This window comes from Nematostella vectensis, chromosome 2, assembly GCF_932526225.1.
Source record: "Nematostella vectensis chromosome 2, jaNemVect1.1, whole genome shotgun sequence".
NCBI classification, from domain to species: domain Eukaryota; kingdom Metazoa; phylum Cnidaria; class Anthozoa; order Actiniaria; family Edwardsiidae; genus Nematostella; species Nematostella vectensis.
This window is the reverse complement of record NC_064035.1, coordinates 10,244,383-10,264,569: the sequence shown is the minus strand read 5'-3', so window position 1 is coordinate 10,264,569 and position 20,187 is coordinate 10,244,383. Positions and strand designations below refer to the sequence as shown.

Genomic DNA, 20,187 nt, shown 5'->3' with positions numbered 1-20,187 from the left:
TAGCAATCCGCTCCACCACAAACGAGATCTGGGCGACATAACGACAGATTTAATCTACACCCTCGTCAACATACAAACTGTACGACGTCAAGCGCATTGCTGACATCCTTTGTTGTTGGTATTGAGGGGCGTTCCTCCACAAGCTCGACCTCGTCGCTTTTTCTCTTCTTCATTCTCGGGTACTCTCCTGTAATCTGCTAGAATGTCCTCCTTGCTTATTGTGTGAATTTCAGGCCAGAAACGTTAGCTTGAATGTCATTCCCTTTGTATATAACTGATACTCAGGCTTAGCAGGAATTAACTTTGTAATTTTAGAGATATTGGTAAATGATCAAGTGTAGTCCTTCAAACGTCTTCTGATATCAGCAGGACTGCCGATCGATGTCATTGCAAGACTACCAACGAGAGACTGTCGTAGGTTGTTTGTTCAATTGTTTGTTGTGGGGGGACGTCAATTTCACGTCACACAGGGGTATGTAAATCGAGAGCGTGTTAGAAATCCACACATAAGCCGGAGGGGGGGGGGGGACAAAGACAGGAGAATGGCAATTCTATGACCAAAAAGTAATATGGTTATCACTGCCTGAGACAGGAGAATAATTTTAAAATATTAAGTAAACCCCCCCTATTATTCTTATTTAATTTAGTAAGGAGTTTCACATCTTTCATTTTTGTCGTAGAACTGCCAATTGCCCTATTTTTGTTTTAACAGGTTTATTTCTATCTGTAAAAAATAATTTTAAAATATTCAAACCTCCCCTATCATTTGTTTTAAAATTCAGTTAGTTACCAATGTGTCATTTTTGCCGTAGAACTGCCATTTGCCCTATTTTTGTTTTAATAAATTTACTTCTATTTTTAGGTTTTACATTACACAGCTTTTTTATTTATTATAGTATCTTTTATTTTTGTTAATTTTCAAAGGAGAGGCAAGCTTCACAAGGAAAATCCGTAAACAATGATTTTTTTAAGACTAGGAGTAGGTTACTAGAAAAGGTAAACGCTACCCAGGGATGAATGCCCTTTTTATCCAATCAAATGTCAAGATAGCCATATTTATTCCTGGTTTAGCGCTAACCTGCTTTGTGGCAACCAGCCCCAGAGTATTAGTCCAGAATTTGTAAAAGCAACCTCTTGGAATTGGAAAACTATACCCCCTGCCCCTTTTCCCCTAGAACATCCCCTCCCTCAGGGGATTAGGTCTTTCAGTGCAACATTGTATTATTTATCTTTTTTTTAGGCAGGGGAGGGAGTGGTAGCTTTGGATCAGGGATCACAATATATCTCACATAATCATTGTTTCTAAGTAAATTGGTTAGGTGTGGTATCTGATGATTATTTCAAAAACTCATAAAGAACATATGTCAACAATAACTATTAAGACTATACATAAATTAACACATCAAGGTTCATTTCTGACAGATGTGCCCTTTCCTGGATCTCTATATAAAAAAATAGGACATAAGGAAAACTTGTGGATTTGAGCTACCATACATCTCATACCAGCAGGGAGTGCACCCACCGGCCTGTATGTGCCATAAAGGATAATGGAGTATCCACCAATATAAAAAACTTCGTCAGCACAAATGGCATTAGCCTGCTTGCAGGTGGAACTTGGTGTTATTATTATGGAAAACCCTCTCCATTCGGTTATCAGGCACCATCTTGTATTATAAGCCGCATGGTTCCTAGGGCGAGTGTTTTTGCTCTCTCCCCCCCCCCGTGAACGTTAAAATACAAGATGGCGCCCGTCACCGAAAGGAGATGGTTTTCGCGATGATAACACCAAGTACCGCCTAAAATGGCATATCCACTACTGTATACAGAGAAGTATGCATATATCGTCATGCACTGAGTTGACTTATCATCTATATTTTTACAAATAAATAATACCAATTAGCAGTGATCAGTCTTGGAACTGATTTTTGTATTCCAATACTTATGGTGTACATAAAAATTATTTGAACACCTGAATCGTGTTGTGGATAACAATTCAGGAACTTTTCTTGTGTTTTTCAAGGGGATAATAATTTGATATTGTTATATGTTGTTACTCCACCTATCCGCTCCTATATTAGAGTTCATTAAGCTTGAATATAACTGAAACAGAAACAAAAAAAGAAAACAAAATTAAAACATATATCAACTGATTATGGTTAAATAACATTTAAGAACTAGATATTTCAAGGGAGTTCAGATTTCACTAATACTTTAACTTCCCTTTAAAAAAAACAAGCCCACACAAATTTATGAATTTCACCCCTTCCTATAATCAGAGACTGCTCTTGAAAGTTAATTGCAAATCACTATTTAAGAAAAGGACCCCCTGCGCACTGCAGACTATGTGGTATAACTAGAAAAACTACAGACAAGCTGTAAAAGACTAGAATGTCTGCAAAGGTGTGGTGTAGACAAGCTATAAATCAACACAAGCTTGAATTGGCATTTGGGCATGTGATGATTCATAGTTATTCAATGTAATATGAAAAAAAGAAACTCATATGAGGCTGCTAGTATATATATATATTTCTTCTCTTCACATTTTTTACATTAAACTAAGGTAAATTTAAGTACAATGATTGTATTGTGAAGAATCTTTAAGAATCTGACAAAGGGATAAAAGAATGAGCATTCATCAAACAATCTAACTAGCTTGAACTTAGTTTGCAAAGAGTAATTGTACAGTGTAACATGAGACTTCAAATTGCAAAATTTGACTGAATAACTACACACAATTTACTCTAGTATATTTTTAGAATGTTTTACAAGACATGCTTCTTGTACCTATTTTCTATAAAAAAAAACATTAAACACCATGCACCAATTTGGATTTATGTACAAAAGGGAACAAATGTAGACTGTTGTGATTTCATTATTTTTTACAAACTGCACAAAGTAATTAATATACAGTTAACTTGAGATTCTCTATCACCATATGTCCTATGCCACAACCCTGAAATCAGGAAAAGTGAAGTATTACTAATCATAGTTTGGATATAAAATCACGATTCAATTATCAGATAAAAATCACTAGGATCAAGTAAATCAAAGGTAAATTACAATTATTTTATCAAACGAAATATATGTAGTCACTAGATAGGATCAATGAACAGCTATTGTTAGTGAGACTTTAGCAGGTGAGTTATTGTGCTAAGACCTGCAGTTTAAACCAATCACTAGAGAACAAGCCCATCTATCATTTATGAACTATAAAAATCAGTTAATGTTTTTGCAGGTTAGGCTAGTTTTGTTTGGCCAGCCTGGGACACTTTGATTTCTTACTTTATAATCTTTTGACCTGTTAATCCAATCAATGAAAGATGTTTTCTGAAAGATATAGGCATAATCTTGTTTCCCAGCCTTATTTGTCATCTTGTTTTTATTTTGTTCTTTCAATTTAATCCCTTCAAATTGAATTGAGACAAAAAATAAATTGAATAGGGTTTTTACAATATTACTTCAAAACTGACAATAAACTTTAGCAATAGAAAAAACTGAAACTATGAATGGTTTTCTCCAGAAAAAGCTGTTTACATCTGTGTTAGTAACACTACATAGAAAAACACAAGATCTCTTATGAATGGGTTTTATTGTAAGCTCAAGAGAGAATAAGGAGTACAATATGGTAAAATTGAAAATTCAGTCAACTAAGATGACTTCTTAACTTAAGAAGCACGGTGAATAGAATAAGATTTAGTAGAATCAATTATAAGGAAATGAATGGAGAATCTGAACATTTTCATCACCATAAAATTGGATATTTTATACAAAGAACGATGAAAGTAAAAGAAAAAATATTTATAATTTACTAATTATTTAATACAAAATAAACACTTTAACAAACTTAAAATTGTTTAATAGCATTATATATTCTTCAACGATAAACTCATTTTGTGCATCTCATGAAATTTCTAAACAACACTTTGTGATGCATGGACATTGTTTCATGCATGTTTCTAAAACATTAACACCAACTTATAATATCCCCATAGGTAGCTGATTTCCTCTCATGTTATTCTTTAATAATATATGTACAATTTATCTTCCACTTATACCCTAAATATATCATAAATTGACCAGAATCACTAAAATGTGTTTAACTATTGAGTAAAGTGAAGTATATCTGATGAATCTTGAATTAATAAGGTATAGGAAAGCTGACAGTCCATGGATTGAAAGATGCATCTTCAGGCCTTTACCTGCAGTAGGCAAAGAAGGGAAATTATGCAACAACTAAAAGTTACACTCAACTAAGAATAACTTTACCGCCTCAACAACTGAGGTTATCCACAAACTCTAGCTATGATAAGCGAGTTAGAAGCAGCTTGCAAAGCATTTGTTATTCACACATTCATTATCCACGCAATAAGCAAAACATTCACTTTATTCTACCTTTGGTATCTAAAGTTAGTGAGCAGTATATTATGATAAACAACTGTACAGCAAGCACATTAACCATCAATGCACAATTTTTGTTGTTTTCCTTGCTAGTTTGAAGATAAATAAGAGATGCCCAGTTAACACTATTGTTATTGCATTGAAAGAGATGAATAGGTTAGGGGTATTTGTTGCTAATTTGAAAGCAACAAAAAATACTGCTTGCTTAGATTTGGAGAGAAAAATGTCTTTTTTTCTCAAAATTTTCAAACAATCACATGGATTTCTAGGCATGGAAATTGCATATTCAATAATAATAAGTTACCTATTCAGGGTGGATTAAAATTGTCATTGGGTTAAAACTTTTAGCCTTTCAATAGTTAAGATATGGGTCTACTTACAATTTCTGTGTGTCCCCAGTTCTTGCATTTACCCACTTCTGATGTATTGATATTATTAATGTAACCCCATATATTCCAGCAGCAATAAAGCAATTTCTGCATACGAAAATGAAGGATGTGAGTATTCGCATGACTAGTATGGCGTATTTTAGAATAATTAAAATATGAGTCAGGTAGGCGTAGCCATCCCAACCAGTAACACCCCCCTCCTCTCAGATTCCGCATCAAACCATCCCCACCAGCCCCCTCTCCTTGCAATTTATACATTTTCCCATAATTTGTTCCAATAAAAGGTTGGTTAAGTTCCAATAAAAAGATCGCTTCCGTTGTGGTAAAGCTTCTTAGTTTATTTTGAAGGAATAAAGAGTACCATCTTTAATGTGTTGATGATTGTGAAAAAATACTAGCACGATTTGACAGAAGGGAAACTCGTGATATCGTGAAGATGCAGAAAATATTTGAATTGTTCTGATGAGAAATTCGTGACTAGATTAACTTACTTTGCTGTGCTTGAGAAGCCTGCGTCGCCTTTATCTTTCGGTATATCCTCGACCAAGGCTATGCTTTTCGTTTTAAAGAAAACGCCCAAAAGAAGCTGAAAACGACGAGGGGAAACTAATTTGTGAGGAGGATCACGACAATTCGATTGATATTTCTTACTGTCTTATACACAACAAAATTCAGCAATGTCCATCGATATACATACCAACATAATAACACCCCACAAACTAAGAATAAAACAGCAGTTTGAGAGCTTTGGCCCACAAATTCGGACCATTTTTGAAGCGATTTGGATGAGGTTTGATTTACGTGGCCTTGTTAGAATCTAACATGGCCGATCGTGAATCTCACGTGACCCTCCTTGGCCTCGTTTCCATTTGAAACCACAGGACGCCCGTGAGATACAAGTGTTTCTATATTCTATATATACACCAAAAACTTCATTTTTCTGGTACGAGATCGCGATAGTTTGGGCTTTTTGATTCTATCTGTATATATTATATATTTATATTATTATTATATATTATTATTATTATATATTATAATATTATTATATTATAATATTATTATTATTAATATTATATTATTATTATATAATATTATTATTATTATGGCCTAGTTGCGCGCCTTGGTGGCCTATAGTTGCGGCCCCTGCGGCCTATAGTTGCGCCCCTTGGTGGCCTATAGTTATGGCCTTCGGTGGCCTAGTTGCGGCCATTGCGGCCTATTGTTGCGGCCCTTGGTGGCCAAGTTGCGGCCCTGGTGGCTTAGTTGCGGCTCTTGCGGTCTATAGTTGCGGCCTAGTTGTGACCTTCGTGGCCTAGTTGCGGCCCCTTGTGGCCTAGTTGTGACCTTCATGGCCTAGTTGCGGCCCCTTGTGGCCTAGTTGCGGCCCCGGCGGCCTAGTTGTGGCGCTGTTGGCCTAGTTGCGGCTCTGGTGCCCTAGTTACGGCCCTGTTGGCCTAGTTGCGCCCCTTGCGGCCTAGTTGTGGCGCTGTTGGCCTAGTTGCGGCCCTTGCGGCCTAGTTGCGCCCCTTGCGGCTTTGCTGCGGCCTAGTTGCGGCCCTGGTCGCCTAGTTTCGGCCCTAGTGGTCTAGTTGCGGACCCTTGCGGCCTAGTTGTGACGCTGTTGTCCTAGTTGCGGCCCTGGTACCCTAGTTACGGCCCTGATAGCCTAGTTGCGGCCCTGGTGGCCTTGTTGCGGCCCTGGTGACCTAGTGGTGGCCTTTGCGGCCCATGTAGCCATTATCTTTGCGGCCCTTGCGGCCTTTATCTTTGCGGCCCTTGCGACCTTTGCCTTTGCGGCCCCCGTGGCCGTTGCCTTTGTGGCCCTCGTGGTCTTTGCCTCCCTCGCGGCCTTTGCCTTTGCAGCTCTCGCGCTTCTGCCTATGCGCCCCTCAGCCCTCAGCCCTAATTGCGTTGCCTAAATGGCTGATGAGGTTTGCCCCCAGCCCTAACTGCGTTGCGTTGCCGAAAGGTTTCTTGAGGTTTTGCCCTCAACCCTAATTGCGTTGCGTTGCCTGAAAAACTGATTATGTTGTGCCCTTAATCCGAATCGCGTTGCGTTGCCTGATAGACGGATGAGGTGTTGCCCTCATCCCCTATTGCATAAGGTTGCCTGAAAGGCTGATGAGGTTTGCCGTTATGGCGTTGCGTTACCGGGAATGCCTATGAGGTTCGCCACTAGCCCTAATTGCGCTGCCTGGAATTGAGGAGGTTTGCCATTAGCCCTAAGTGCGTTTCATTTGCCCCACCCCCCCCCCCCCCCCCCACCCCTTATTTGCGTTGCGATGACGGAAATGCTGATTAGGTCTGCCCTCACCCCTAGCTGCATTGCCTGGAATGCTGAAGAGGTACGCCCTCTGTCTCGACTGCGTTCACGCTTTCACGCAAGCCATGCTGCGGGGTTCGTTAGGTACGCGTAAAGCCCCACAAAGCTTGCTCAGGCGACCAGCACCGCTGGATTACAGGTCCGTTGAGCCCACGCTTTGCTAAAGCAAGACATGTATTGCTGTTGCCACCGGCGAACACACGAGCTATGCTGCAAGTTCCTCTAAGTTCCACCTTGCGTGATTATGCGAGTGACACCACCAGATGAAACCCATGATGCAGGGTTGTCAGTTCCACCCCGAGCGCCAGATTCGCCGGTCTACGTTGATCCCAAGCTAGGCTCCCGCAAGCTATGTACTACCTGAGGGGCTTGTGAGCTTCGCCTTCACCCCCAACTGCGCTCACGCGAGCGATTCGGCGGGGTTCGTTTGGTCTGCCCCCCTTTTTATTTCTTCAATGCCCTTATGCGAGCGACACCGCTGGATTCGTCGGTGTGTTGAGCCCGCACATTGCTCATGCATGCCATGTACTTTGTTAAGTCTCTACTTCTAGTCTCATCTAGAGCGTTTAGACGAATGACACCTTGGAAATTTTTGGTCCACGTCGAGCCCAAGCCAGGCTCGGGCAAGCTATGTGTTCGTTCCCATGGGGGCCTATGAAGTTCGCTTACAGTCCCAAACAGGTTCATGCGCTCACGCGAGCTATGCCACCTTGTTTGTGAGGTCCGCACTAAGCCCCATCTAGCGCGACTAAGCCAGCGACACCAAACTGCGTGTGCTGGCATGCCTTGTATTGCCTTGGGGGCTAAGCGAGGTTTGCCTTCAGTCTCAAGCGCGCTCACGCGAGCTGTGCTGCGGGGTTCGCTAGGTCCGCCCTTAGCCCCAAATAATACCGCGCTTATGCGGGCGTCACCGCGTGCAAGCCATGTAGGCTCGTGCAAGCCATGTATTGCCGGATGGCTAATTGAGGTTCACCCTCAGTCCAACTCTCAGCGCTCACGCGAGCTATGCTGCGGGTTCCGTTAGGTCTGCATTGAGCCCCACCTAGCGCTCCGCGAGCGACACCGCCAGGTCTGTTGGTCCATGTGCATCCTACGCATGGGTTATGCAAGCCGTGCATTGCCGGGAGCTGATTAGGTTCGCCCTCTTCTGGACTGCTTTCAGGCGGCTACGCGACCTATGAACTTACTTGATTGACACCGCCGCCGGAGTTGTTGGTCGCTCATGTAAGCATTACTCGGGGTTTTCGGCTAGCGCGCTTGTGCAAGCTATACCGCCGGGTTGGTGTGGTACGCACTAGTCCAAGCTATCGCGCTCATGTGACCTCCCCCCTAGGCCCCATCCTAGCCCGCCCATAGGAACTAGCGCGTCCACGCGAGCTTCTGTTGGAGTGTGCTTTGTCTGGGCTAAGCCCGAGCTAACACAAAAAATGTCAGATTCTTAGAAGTTGTGTTAACACCATGCCAAATGAATGTACACAAAATGGGCCAAATAAGCACAGGAAGAAAACCACTTGGCAACTTCTATTCTGCTGGATCTTGTGGACTGTGTCAACAGTTAGAGACAAATACAGACTTTAAAAGAAATAGGTTGACACCCTTTAGAGGTGCTTTTTAATATACTATATTTTGGCAGGCCAATACCTGCAGTTAATATTTAATAGTAAAAGTTGCATGTTTGCAGCTAATATAAACAACTTAAAAAAATAGTTAACTAAAAAAATGATAATTAAAATAAGGAGTTGTCTAAACTAAGTTATTTTACAGTAAACAAAAGTCAACAATAAAGCTTTTTGAGTAGCAAAACACAGTCATTAATAAAGCAGATATTATCATTAAAAGAAAAACTTAAGGATGTTTTCCTTATCATTACATATAATTATCAACTACAGCAAAATAACCGACTGTTATTATTACAGGGAAATAACAGACTGTTTGAGTGACAGCATAATCTCCCCCACAAGAGCTTTTCTGAAAGATTTAACAAGAACTGAAAGTGCATTACTATAACGGTAGCAAGGCATACATATATGCATGCTTTTATACCCTCCTTGCCTTTTTGTAATGATTATAAAACGTATTATAGTTTCTGGTCAGCCAAGCGGTCAAATGAGAAACGACGTCAGTGGTCACTATTGTCAAATTTGAACAAAGTATTCATAACAGATCATAAATAACAAGTATAGATTTTTGAATTAAATGGATATAGAATTGACAAAAAGACACAAATATCCATATTGAGGTTGCCTTTTATGTTAGTATACTTTTACATGGATATTTCTTACCAGATCAGGACAGTGAGTCCAGGACAGGTCATGGGTGTTGATACAAACACAGTTCCAGATTTGAAGAGCTCGTTTAATAAAAATATTTAACAAAATCTAAAATAAACAATATTGTTAGTTAACTAGCAGTATCGAAAACCTTATGAATGATAATATCGCCTTTCAGCGAGAGAATTTCGAGATCGATACAAATGATCACTTATTTTTTTGCTAGAACAAGAAAAAATGTACTCGTACCAACATTTGAGTTCACTTATAGAAAAATAATAGTCCAAGGCTAGTAAGAAAATGTTTCTTTCTCTGTGGCTAAAAGGGTTAGAAATTAGGAGGCATTTGACGATTGTATAAGACTTTGAAAAACAAGTATCGTTTTGCCCCTTCTCGGCCGCCATTTTGGATTTCTTGAGACAAAGTCGATTTTTCATCTGATTGGCTAATCCGCGCGTCTAAAAATAGCCTGATCCTAGGAAACGCCGTGACACCTATACAGTACCAGAATGTGGGGAAGTTGATTGCCCCTACTTATGAGCCCCTGGATCGGACTAATAGCAACACAAGGTTTTTCAACGTTTTTGTATTAATTTAGTCTCCCTTTATAACATACTAAAAGTCTAAAAAAAAACGGAGCACGCAAACACCCCGAAAAACCGCACCGAATTTCCCCATACAAGGCTTGTATGGAAAACCACAGGAATCCCAAATCATGAAAATCACGAAAAATACACATACTTATAAAAAATCAAATTTATACCACTATAAATGATAAGAAATATATATTTCTACAAGATCTGGCTAAAAATCAACGTTATCTGATATAGCTCATCTATTTTGGGCAAAACCCACAGGTTTCTATCTTTACGGGTCTTTAGAAGGAGAATCAAGCACATTATGTAATCATTATCAGCTGCGGTAAAATCGTCCACACGATTATCATCACCGTTCCTGTTGGTGACGATAATTCCACATGGAAGCCCATGACATCTACCTGAGCCGAAATCCAAATCTACTACAAAGGGTCATCGTGTACTAATTCACACTCAATCGGGTCTTAATTTAAAAGAAATTATAAAGAATTTCGACATTAAAATCTATTTTCACAGAATAATGAGGATGGTGTTATATAATATATAATCATTATATACCATAATATAAAAATATACTATAATTTAATATATAATCATCTTTAATGTGTCCATATACTTTCTTGATTTTAAATCAATGACATTATTATTAAGAGGCACTAAGCACTATTTGTATAAGAACCTGTTTTACATCACGTATAGTCATTTATGAAAACGAAATGTCATTTTACCCAAAATAACTGAAACATTCAAAAAACGTTAATTTTTTATCCTATTTTTTTTATAAATATGTGTGCAAGACACCGTTAAAAAACCTTGTGTTAGTCCGATATATGTTGACCCCTTTTTTACGTAGATTGACTGGACTATAACTGCGGTTGAATAATGTATAATGATATATTTTTCATTATGAGGAAAAGTGATTAGAAATAGTTCGGAAATACAAATATTCGGGTCTCTACTTCCCTACTTCCCACATGGAAACTTTTCTTATTATATGGGGAGAAGTGGGCGCCATTTTCGACAAAATCTAACGTTGCTAACGTTGCGACTTTTGATTCCGTGTATTGTTATACGAAAGTGGAGTATGGGGAGTAGATCTAAAAGGAAAAGGGGAGAGGAACCAGGGGCGTACGCAGGATTTTAACAAGGTGCAGTCAAAGCATTCGGAAGCCGGATGAGGGAGTGACCCCGCATCCCCGTGAAGATCATATAGCTCCCGCTGGCGGCAATGCGCCAGACTTTTGAGAATATTAAACGATCCTCTGTCACCCCCGATCTGAGATAGGACTTTCAGTCGTCGCATGGCACTGAACGACATAATAATATGTTTGCAATCATCTTTGGATTACCATAATTAAGAAAATAATAGTTTTTCTTTCCATTTTTTTTAGTCCTGGCAAAAACTTATTGCTTACGATATCATGATTTAACAATTTATTGACTGATGTGGCGCCTACAAGGTTCCATTCGACAACAAGTGAATTGGCCAAGCAAACAACAGAAGGCTGAAAAGGCTAATTTGAATTTGTAATCACATTTCACTAACACTAAAGAACGTGGGTCTCCAAACACCATGGCCTACAAAGACACTTCATATGCGTTATCGTTCCCTGTCCCATGGGGAACTATAGCAGCAAAATCTTGGGGAAGAGGAGAGAAAAAATTCTTAGGACTTCACGGGTGGCTTGATAATGTGGAAACTTTTTCGTCCCTCGCTCCGCTGTTGGAGAAAGAAGTCACGCTGGTGGCATTCGATTTTCCGGGACACGGCATGTCGTCCCGTCGCCCTGCTGGAACTGCTTATACCTTCTTGGATTGGGTCTTGGATGTCAGAAAAGTAGTGGTCCAACTCGGATGGGTCAAATTCTCAATGATCGGTCATAGTATGGGTGCAAGTGTCGCAGCGTTATATGCGGGAACATTCCCAAGCGAAGTAATTGATCTTATTTTGATTGAATACCGTGGACCGTCTGTTGCGGGCGAAAATCTAGCGCGAGAAGTTCTTCGAGAGTGTGCTGACGACCTTTCGAGAATCCACTATAAACAAAAACTACAGCCAAGGCAACAAGTAGCAAAATTTCATCAACTTGTCCAGAGATTGATGAACAAAAACCCCGACATAACAAAGGAGTCAGCAGAGCGACTAATGAGCCGAAGTGGTATTCCAGAACAGGACGGCTACAGATTGGATATAGACCAAAGATTGAAACCTGCAAAAAACCGCGATGTTCGTGGAAATTTCATGATCTTATCCCAAGAAATGATTAATTCAATTCTTACTGGAATATGCTGCAGTGTGTTAGTCGTCCGTGGGAACGACTGCCACCCCATGTTCCGTATTCAAGACGATTACATACGGGCTCGTCTTGACGTGATAAAACAACACGCGAGTGAGTATTTTCACCACGAGGTACCTGGTAATCACTTTGTGCATCTGAACGAGCCCGAGGTGGTAGCGAGAGTCATTCGAGAGTATTTGGATAGACGTGCGTCCAGGAGTATATCGTGTAAGCTCTAGAAATTCTACATGCATCATCTCAAGGGGCGGCGTAAGGGGAGGGGCAGGGGGGCGCCTCCCAACTCTTTTGGACAGGGTTTTTTTTTTTTATATATGAACGTTTTTAGGGTTTCAAGCGGTACATAAGCAACCGACAACAAATTTGTTGAACAGTTTAAAATCCTGCGCATAAAAGCCTAGGTTATCCCCCGCGTTCTTATAAATTGCGCTTCAGAATTTGAAACCACTACCAACCCTGGAACCACCCCTCCCCATGAAACCACTACCCACCCACTTATGGGACCACTCCGCCGCCCCTGCTCTCCTGGTGCAAGTTCGCTACGACTCCCTCAAAAACAGATAGTCTAGGGGCCAATGAGCCCTTATAAAGTCCTAATGTAGGAACCAACCTACTTCCAGAACCTCAAACGTAGCTAGCTTCAGTTGTAAGAAGAGTAGTATTTTAGCAGGAGTTCATTTCTTGGTTATTAGAACCGTTGTGTAAATGACCGCCGTCGGTGATACTGATAAGCAATTATTGGATGAGGTGTGTGAATGTTCTACCTAGTGTAGACAGACTGATTTTACTTGGCGAGACATTGTTTATTTTGGATAACATAAAAACGAATAATAGAATTTTTGCTCTCCTCTCTTGGTCTAAGAGGTTGTCTCGAGATCTTGACTGAAACTTATATTTCTTGGCCGCGAAGATCACGCCGATCATTAAGTGTGCAGCTACGTGTAGCAATTAACACAACAATATGTAGTAGCAATTCATTTATTTACATTTACCAAACTTTTAGTTGTATATACAGAGTATAAAAACATTCCCATCAGCACTAAATCCCCAAAACATATCTTGTTTGTTTCTACTACAAATTTTAAATTCCAGTGTAGAATTCTTCTACCAAGTAAATCCAAGTCGTTTACGGCTTTTTCCTGGGTCTCCGTAAATGCGCGTATGGCTTCCTTGCGTGGTGGCGTTGGCGTAATTGGGTAACTGGACACCAGTACCATCACTGACGAGGAAGCTTGGTCTAAGTCCGTTCTTGCCCTCATACTTGGGACCCCTTCCCCCTCCGGGTCCCTCCTGAGCCGCCTTGATGAGGGGGTAAGGGTTACGCCCTCGCTTACGCTCCTCGGATATAACATGCTGGGCGTATTCTTGGAACTGAAGTTCTTCTTCTCGCAGGAGCATGTCATTTGCGAGATCTGTCTTCAGGTCAGACACTTTTTCTTGTTCTTTACGAACCTTGCGTTCACCCTAAAACAACAAATAGGAAAAAATGAGTGAAAATTATAATTGTTGTTGTTTATTGGATTGTGGGATGATGGCTAGATGAAGGATAGCGTTTTTCACGCATATTTCTTAGAAAGGAATTCCTCAGACGAACAAGGCTGGTTATTGGTATATAGTGAGTTACTTACCACTTGATCCATCTGGAACGTCTTCAAATTCTTTGTCTCGTGAAGTTTTTCTAGCTTTTTCTCAACTTGCTTTGCATGGTACTAAACACATAAAGAATTTACAAATTTAGAAATTTGCAAGACCTGAAATACAAAATATACAAAACTTCATGTTTTAATACACTATATTAATTAAGCACACCAAAGTTTCTGTTGGATGTCTTGGAGAACCATGGCTGATTTTGTTTTTAACGTGGTGAAATGGCCTTTGCCGTTTACATGTTACATACCAGTTTATCTGACTCCACACGCTTTCTGAGGATTTCTTGGTCTCTCTTGGCTTCTTCTGCTGCCTTTCTTTCACTTTCCCTCATCTGTAAACACATAAACAACTGGTAAAGACCTTGTAGAAATAAAAATGGTTGAAGGAAGTACATTGCTGTTTTGATACCCAGCGGTTTATGAAAAACAAGTGCCTGTACTAACCATAGAGATACGATGCTCATGAATTCCTCTCTTCTCCTTCATGTCTGCCTCAAACTTGGCTCTTTCTTCAGCCTTTAAATAAAAAAGAGTAGGGAGTTCAAATCTTTACTCACCTGAATCTCTACACCCAAAAGCTCTTTCCAAGACTAGGCTTTGATTCAGACTGTTAACTAGTCAATTAGTTATCAATGTCTAAAAATGTCTAAATGTGACAAACTTACTTCTCGCTTGGCTTCTCTTTCAGCCAGAGCCTTGGCGATTCGCTCATCTTCATCATCCACTTTCTGCTGCATCTGGTCAGCAAGCTTCTGTCGCATCCTATTAGTGTGGTCTTGGAAGGCACTAAGTAAAAATTGTTTAGGTAAATAAGCGTTGGTGTTTTTCTTTGTATAAATTACTACCTAGAGAAAAAAGAAATACTCACTTGAATAGCTCTGTTTCTTTTTCTTTGCGCATTTTCGACATTTTCTGTTAAAAAGGAAAATTAATATTTGAGCTGGGATCTGATCACAAGGATACAAAAGTTGTAAACAACAATATTTTGGCAAAAGAGTGGCATGACATTCAACAATAGCTTACTTTCTTTGCATAAACAAATTGCCTAATCTCCTCATCTTCTTCCTCTTGCTTCTTGCGTTCAAATTCTTGCAGTTCCTTTAAAAAATAGGGCAACAATAGATAAGAAACTAAGAATTTCCGGTTACAGACACATCATGTATTACAAAGAGAAAACAGCCACTTTTACTACATGTAATATCAGGGGCAGATCAACGATTTCCTTCTATCTGAAAAGTGGGCACTATTACATAAAGCTTGCAGAAATTTTATGAATTTCAGCCCTTGTAAACTTCTTCTAAAATTATATTCGGGGGGGGGGGGGGGGGGGGGCAACAAACCACATGCATCTGTCAATGACTATTTAATCTTTACACACCTTGCGTTTGGACAAATGAGACTGGTGGTCTTTCATCAACTGAATCTTTTCCTGTCTTCTTTGTTCTTCAATAATTTTCTTTGCTGACTCATACATATCCACTTGTTGTTTGATGTTCTGTCCCTCTTGCATGTCCATGTCTTTAGCTAGATGATTTTCCTCAATGTGGTCTTTTACTCTAAAAAGAAAATCAATGAAAAGGGGAAGTAGTGAGTTCTCTGATAAAAATCTGACCACTCCAGAAAAAAAAACAAAAAGGTTTATTGTCGAATTTGGCTACATACCAGAGTGATCTATAGCTTATGCTTCATAGTTTTGTCTACAAATAGCACGTCTATTGAAAACCAAAAGAGAACCTTTGGCCTTCGTTCAAACCCTTGCACCCCCTGGATACAAACCTCCTTTTTTCTCAAACAGAAAAAGAAGCAATACTTACTGGAAAAGCTGAAAATCTGCAACCTCTCTGCGGGCATTATATCTTTCAAGTGCTCTCTTTTGGTCTTCCCTAATAGCTTCTTCGAATTGCTGAAAAGAACCCAAATATCCATAATGAGGATTGACTTAGAGTACTACATTTACTCAAATGCAGGGGGTAGTAGGATTTACTTTGCTTGATAACAATGTAAAAGATGGTGTTGCAATCAGGTTTATCATAAAAGTTCAAAAGGTCTACCATTATTTCTTACCCTTTGCTGGAGTCTTAGGACATGTGCCTCCCGTATTTTATCTGCATTCGTCTGCCCTTTTTTCATCTTGACTTGAGCCTCTCTCTCTTTCATGACTTCAGTTAACAACAATGCACTCTAGAGAAAAATGTCAGAGATAAGATCAACAGAATAATAATAAGAAGAATCTCATGCATGGCTTCATTCAATACCAATGTGCTCTAGAGAAAAATTACAGTCATTTGGTCAAGAGAATGATAATAGCCATGTCTCATTCATGACTTAAGTAAATGGCAAAACACTCAACATCCAAAACTGAAGAAAAAATCTACTTACATGGAAAGTCTTCACACGATCTGTTTGGTAGTATTGCTGAGTCTTGGCTTTCTCAATTGCTTCTTTTCTCTTTTGCGCTTGGTGCTTAGCTTCTTCAATGTCAATTTTTACTCGCTCAGCCTGAAAATTGAGAGAAATAAGTATCACATTGAAGTGGTATTACTCCTTAACGGATTTAATCTCATTTTGTATTTAACTTACCTCCTCTTTCTCCTCTCTTATTTTTCTGGCTTGGAGTTTCTTATTTCTCAGACCCTGAAAAAAAAAATAGTCAATAAGTACGAGCTTGATAGGAGGTATTGTCAGTCGAAAACTGGTCAGGTATTTACAGGGTTTGATTTTTTTATAGGATGGTAGGGGAAGAGATGTACAGTGGAACCTCGAAATAGCAATAACAATTGATAAAATAATGAAATTGGATTCTGGTCCCACCATCCAAAAAATTAGGAAATCATCTTTATTTAATGAAACTCTCAATATAATAAAGCAATTTATCAGTCCCTTGCAATATCATTGCACCAAGGTTTCACTGTATAAAGAAAATAACATCTAAATTACAACTATGGTTAAACAGTCCTTTGGGGAGGGGGTACGAACAGTACAACCTCAATCATCTATAAAAACACTACCTGTGCACACTGGATAGGTCCAACCCATATGTATTGTACAAATAAATGTGGGATAGACAATATGAGTTGAAAAAGAGAGCATTTCCTCTGCCAACCTCACCTCTCTCCCCAATCAATTCAGCCCAACAAAAACAGGCGTACTTTCGTACAACCCATATCACAACTACACTATTTTTTTTTTCAGCAAATAGCAACCCCATATTAACACAACATGCTACGAAGAAGCTTCTGACGCCATAATCCTCAAAAATATATTACATTATGCTCTCTAAGCAAATAAACCAACCTCGATCGTGTTATCCCAGTGTTTGACCATTTCGTTGGAGATATTATGCAAGGCCAGTTTTTCCTCTTTGATTGCTTTTTGCCTGGCCACATCCTTGTTATAGCGTGCAAGACTGTTTTGTATGCGAGTCCAGTCTTTAGGCTGTATGACAGTGACCTTTGAAGACATGAAACCTTCAATAAATACCGTGATATAACTAAAATAAAATACAAGAAGACAATAATAAGACTAACAGCGTAAAAAGACACAGTGAACATTACTCACATCTCTTTCGGTCATCCCCTCCGGAATAATGCTAATCTGGGGCTCTCCGTAATCTAAAATCAATATCAATTATGTCAATGGACATGGTCATATAATACAAGCTTGATAAAGTTCTCAAAATACCTCGTAATTTTCCCTCTCGCCGGCCGTATGTTATTCGCGTCGCCATCTTCGCGCTTTCTCTGTTCTGTATGTTCCCGGCGTTGCCTTGACAACAAAATCCACCACCGTGACGCATGACGGGAGAAACAGGGATAAGGTAGACCGAAAAGGCCTATGGGATACAATCACTACACTTCTACTTCAAAATATTGGTCTACTTCAAAATATTGGTGGGTAATAATCTCATTATTTAGCGAAATGATGGCCCCATATACTATATAATGATTTCAAAATCGTGATTAACTTCATTTGTTATTTTAAGGGGGCTTTTTTAAGGGTGGCATTTGGTAATCAACCAGAAAGGTTGACCACAAAACCCTCTCTATGATAAAACGTCCCAGAAAACCCGCTCAGCCAATGTTGGTCGTACCAATGAATAAAATATGAAGGAAATACAATTAAAATACAATGCAATGAGAAAAAAATACAATTTAAAAATCAACTTTTCTTAGAATGAGCAATTTATTTTGAGAATTATGATAAAAACTTAACCATTAATCTAACTTGTTATTCTTATTTTACGCAAAATAATAAAGGCCCAATTCAAACATCATGTTCCTGCCATGCCGAATACTTGTTTTGGCACAAAGACATTGGGATCAATGTTAATTCAGACGTCACACTAATTAAAGCACCCTTAAAGGTTGCAGGTAACTAATTTGACATGATTTGGAGTTTCTGTTGCACAAAATGGTTGTTTCTATACTAGAGATGTATAATGCATCCAGGCGTATAATGTTTCTTCTGGATAGTTCATGTGGTATAAATGCGAGACAAACTCAGTGTCTTCCAGAGGGCATAACGTTATAACATATAATGCATCTAAGTGTCTTCAAGATGACATGATGTCCTCACATTTAATGCATCCAAGGCCCATCTTTATGCTGGACAAAGTAAAAAGACGTGCTTAAAAATGCTAGCCCAAACTCATCTGGATGCATTGATGCTTAATACATCTCTACTGTCTCTAGTATAAAAACGGCCATAAAAAGGGTATTTGATTCAGCACATTAAAAACTTGCTGTTTGAATTGGTTTCATGTTTTTGTCATTCAGCTTGACTGGTGTAGCAGACATCAAACTGTTCATGTGCCCAATCCAAACAATAGTTGGATTTAAGTAACTGATCATGTGACTTTTTGAGTGACAAATTCAAGCCAAACTAAGCACACTGCCCCTATCATGCCAGAGAACTCTGATGAAAAATTTTTCTATCTTTTACGTAAGCACCAAATAAGTTGCTCTTTGTTGTTATTTTCCCACTAAAAGCCAGATCACACACAAATTTGCCACCCAAAAAGTCACATGACCTGGTTACTTGAAGTTGCCTATTAGATTTGGCACAGCAGGAGCATGACATGAATCCAGCCTAAGTATATAAGTAATCGCTGAAATAGTTTAGATTTCAAAGGTTTTTTCAAGTCACATGCATTGTACATCTTTTTGTCTTTCTAAATTTAGTGGGTGATTGTGCAATAGTTGCATCAAATTTTCAAATGATTCTAGTGTTTATGCAGATCAAGGTATCTCAGGGGAGATCTTTTATTTTTTTTTTCTTATGCAGTAGAGTTTAAAGCATTTATAGAGAACCAGATTTTAAACACTAATTTGTTTGTTGCAACATGTTTTGATATGCTTTTCATCTCTTAAAGGGCACTAAAATGAGCAAATGGAACATTGGCAAGCACTTGGCAGTTTTTGACTTTGACCACACACTTGTTGATGGTAACACTGACACATGGATAACTAAACTATACCCTAAAACAATGGAATTAATTCGCCGCTGTAGGAAGGATGGATGGTGCTGGACGGACATCATGGATAGTGCATTTCAATTGTTGCACGCAAATGGCTTCACTCAGGCAGATTTCAATAAATGTTTTGAAAGCCTGCAATTTATGGAAGGAATGAAAGAAACCTGCATATTTCTTAAGGAAGTTGGAGTTCAATGTATCATAATCTCAGACTCAAACACATACTTCATAGAGCATCTGCTTCTAAGAGACAAGTTAGATAGTTGCTTCACAGACGTGTTTACAAACCCAGCATGGTGGGGCCAAAAGGGATGTTTACATGTGGAGCATTACCACAATCACACCTGCAGAATGTGCCCCAAGAATCTTTGCAAGATGCAGGCGCTAAAGACTTTTATCAACAAGCAACTAGCAAAAGGGGATGGGCCATTTGATAGCATTGTATATCTTGGAGATGGTTCGGGTGACTATTGCCCATCAGTTGGATTAGAAAAAGGTGATTATGTGTTTGCAAGAGAGGGCTATACACTGTTAAAGAAGTTAAATGAGGCCAGTCCAGGAGTTGCTGCTGAGGTTGTTCCTTGGAATTCAGGCATCGAGGTCTTAGATTTTTTACAAACGTTATGGGCATGTGATAACACAATGTAATACAGTGGCATTGTTGAAAATAAATGTGGCTTCCTCTTTACACTTTTGATTTAGTGGTAAAAAAGGTTGTGTATCTATTGACTAATTGACTAATTGACTAATTGACCGTGAATTTGCAAAATAACAGACTAAAACCAGATACCT

The 20,187-nt window shown here is 39.3% G+C and overlaps 4 protein-coding genes across 8 annotated transcripts; 2 read left to right on the top strand and 2 right to left on the bottom strand.

Annotated features, from left to right (window-relative positions):
* Positions 1-1,239: 1,239 nt before the first annotated feature.
* On the bottom strand, positions 1,240-5,645 carry LOC5521181 (ribonuclease kappa-B). 3 transcript variants are annotated; one of them, XM_001641053.3, is made up of 4 exons: positions 5,485-5,645; positions 5,279-5,373; positions 4,779-4,874; positions 1,240-2,100 (listed from the first exon to the last, which is right to left on the bottom strand). In XM_001641053.3, the coding sequence occupies exons 1-4, from the start codon at positions 5,554-5,556 to the stop codon at positions 2,085-2,087; spliced, it is 279 nt and encodes a 92-aa protein (XP_001641103.2). In that variant the 5' UTR covers positions 5,557-5,645; the 3' UTR covers positions 1,240-2,084. The 3 variants fall into 3 exon arrangements, with proteins under 3 accessions (XP_001641103.2, XP_032222412.1, XP_032222413.1); XM_032366521.2 differs by lacking the exon at positions 1,240-2,100 and adding an exon at positions 2,503-2,953; XM_032366522.2 differs by lacking the exon at positions 1,240-2,100 and adding an exon at positions 3,573-4,199.
* A 5,607-nt stretch (positions 5,646-11,252) lies between these two features.
* Positions 11,253-12,715, top strand: LOC5521182 (serine hydrolase-like protein 2). The gene has a single exon (XM_001640929.3). It carries the CDS (start codon positions 11,550-11,552, stop codon positions 12,492-12,494), a length of 945 nt encoding a protein of 314 aa, XP_001640979.2. The 5' UTR covers positions 11,253-11,549; the 3' UTR covers positions 12,495-12,715.
* A 520-nt stretch (positions 12,716-13,235) lies between these two features.
* LOC5521183 (protein CFAP210) lies at positions 13,236-17,743 on the bottom strand. The gene is made up of 15 exons (XM_032366310.2): positions 17,604-17,743; positions 17,481-17,533; positions 17,217-17,372; positions 16,503-16,556; positions 16,302-16,421; positions 15,987-16,103; positions 15,737-15,825; positions 15,301-15,478; positions 14,946-15,020; positions 14,791-14,834; positions 14,588-14,708; positions 14,367-14,438; positions 14,171-14,254; positions 13,902-13,982; positions 13,236-13,737 (listed from the first exon to the last, which is right to left on the bottom strand). Exons 1-15 carry the CDS (start codon positions 17,716-17,718, stop codon positions 13,378-13,380), a joined length of 1,719 nt encoding a protein of 572 aa, XP_032222201.2. The 5' UTR covers positions 17,719-17,743; the 3' UTR covers positions 13,236-13,377.
* Positions 17,733-20,083, top strand: LOC5521298 (pyridoxal phosphate phosphatase PHOSPHO2). 3 transcript variants are annotated; one of them, XM_032366312.2, is made up of 3 exons: positions 17,781-17,812; positions 18,179-18,292; positions 19,294-20,083. In XM_032366312.2, exon 3 carries the CDS (start codon positions 19,303-19,305, stop codon positions 20,041-20,043), a length of 741 nt encoding a protein of 246 aa, XP_032222203.1. In that variant the 5' UTR covers positions 17,781-17,812; positions 18,179-18,292; positions 19,294-19,302; the 3' UTR covers positions 20,044-20,083. The 3 variants fall into 3 exon arrangements, with proteins under 3 accessions (XP_048579410.1, XP_032222203.1, XP_032222204.1); XM_048723453.1 differs by lacking the exon at positions 18,179-18,292 and having other exon boundaries at positions 17,733-17,812; XM_032366313.1 differs by lacking the exon at positions 18,179-18,292 and having other exon boundaries at positions 17,783-17,794.
* The last annotated feature ends 104 nt before the right edge of the window (positions 20,084-20,187 follow it).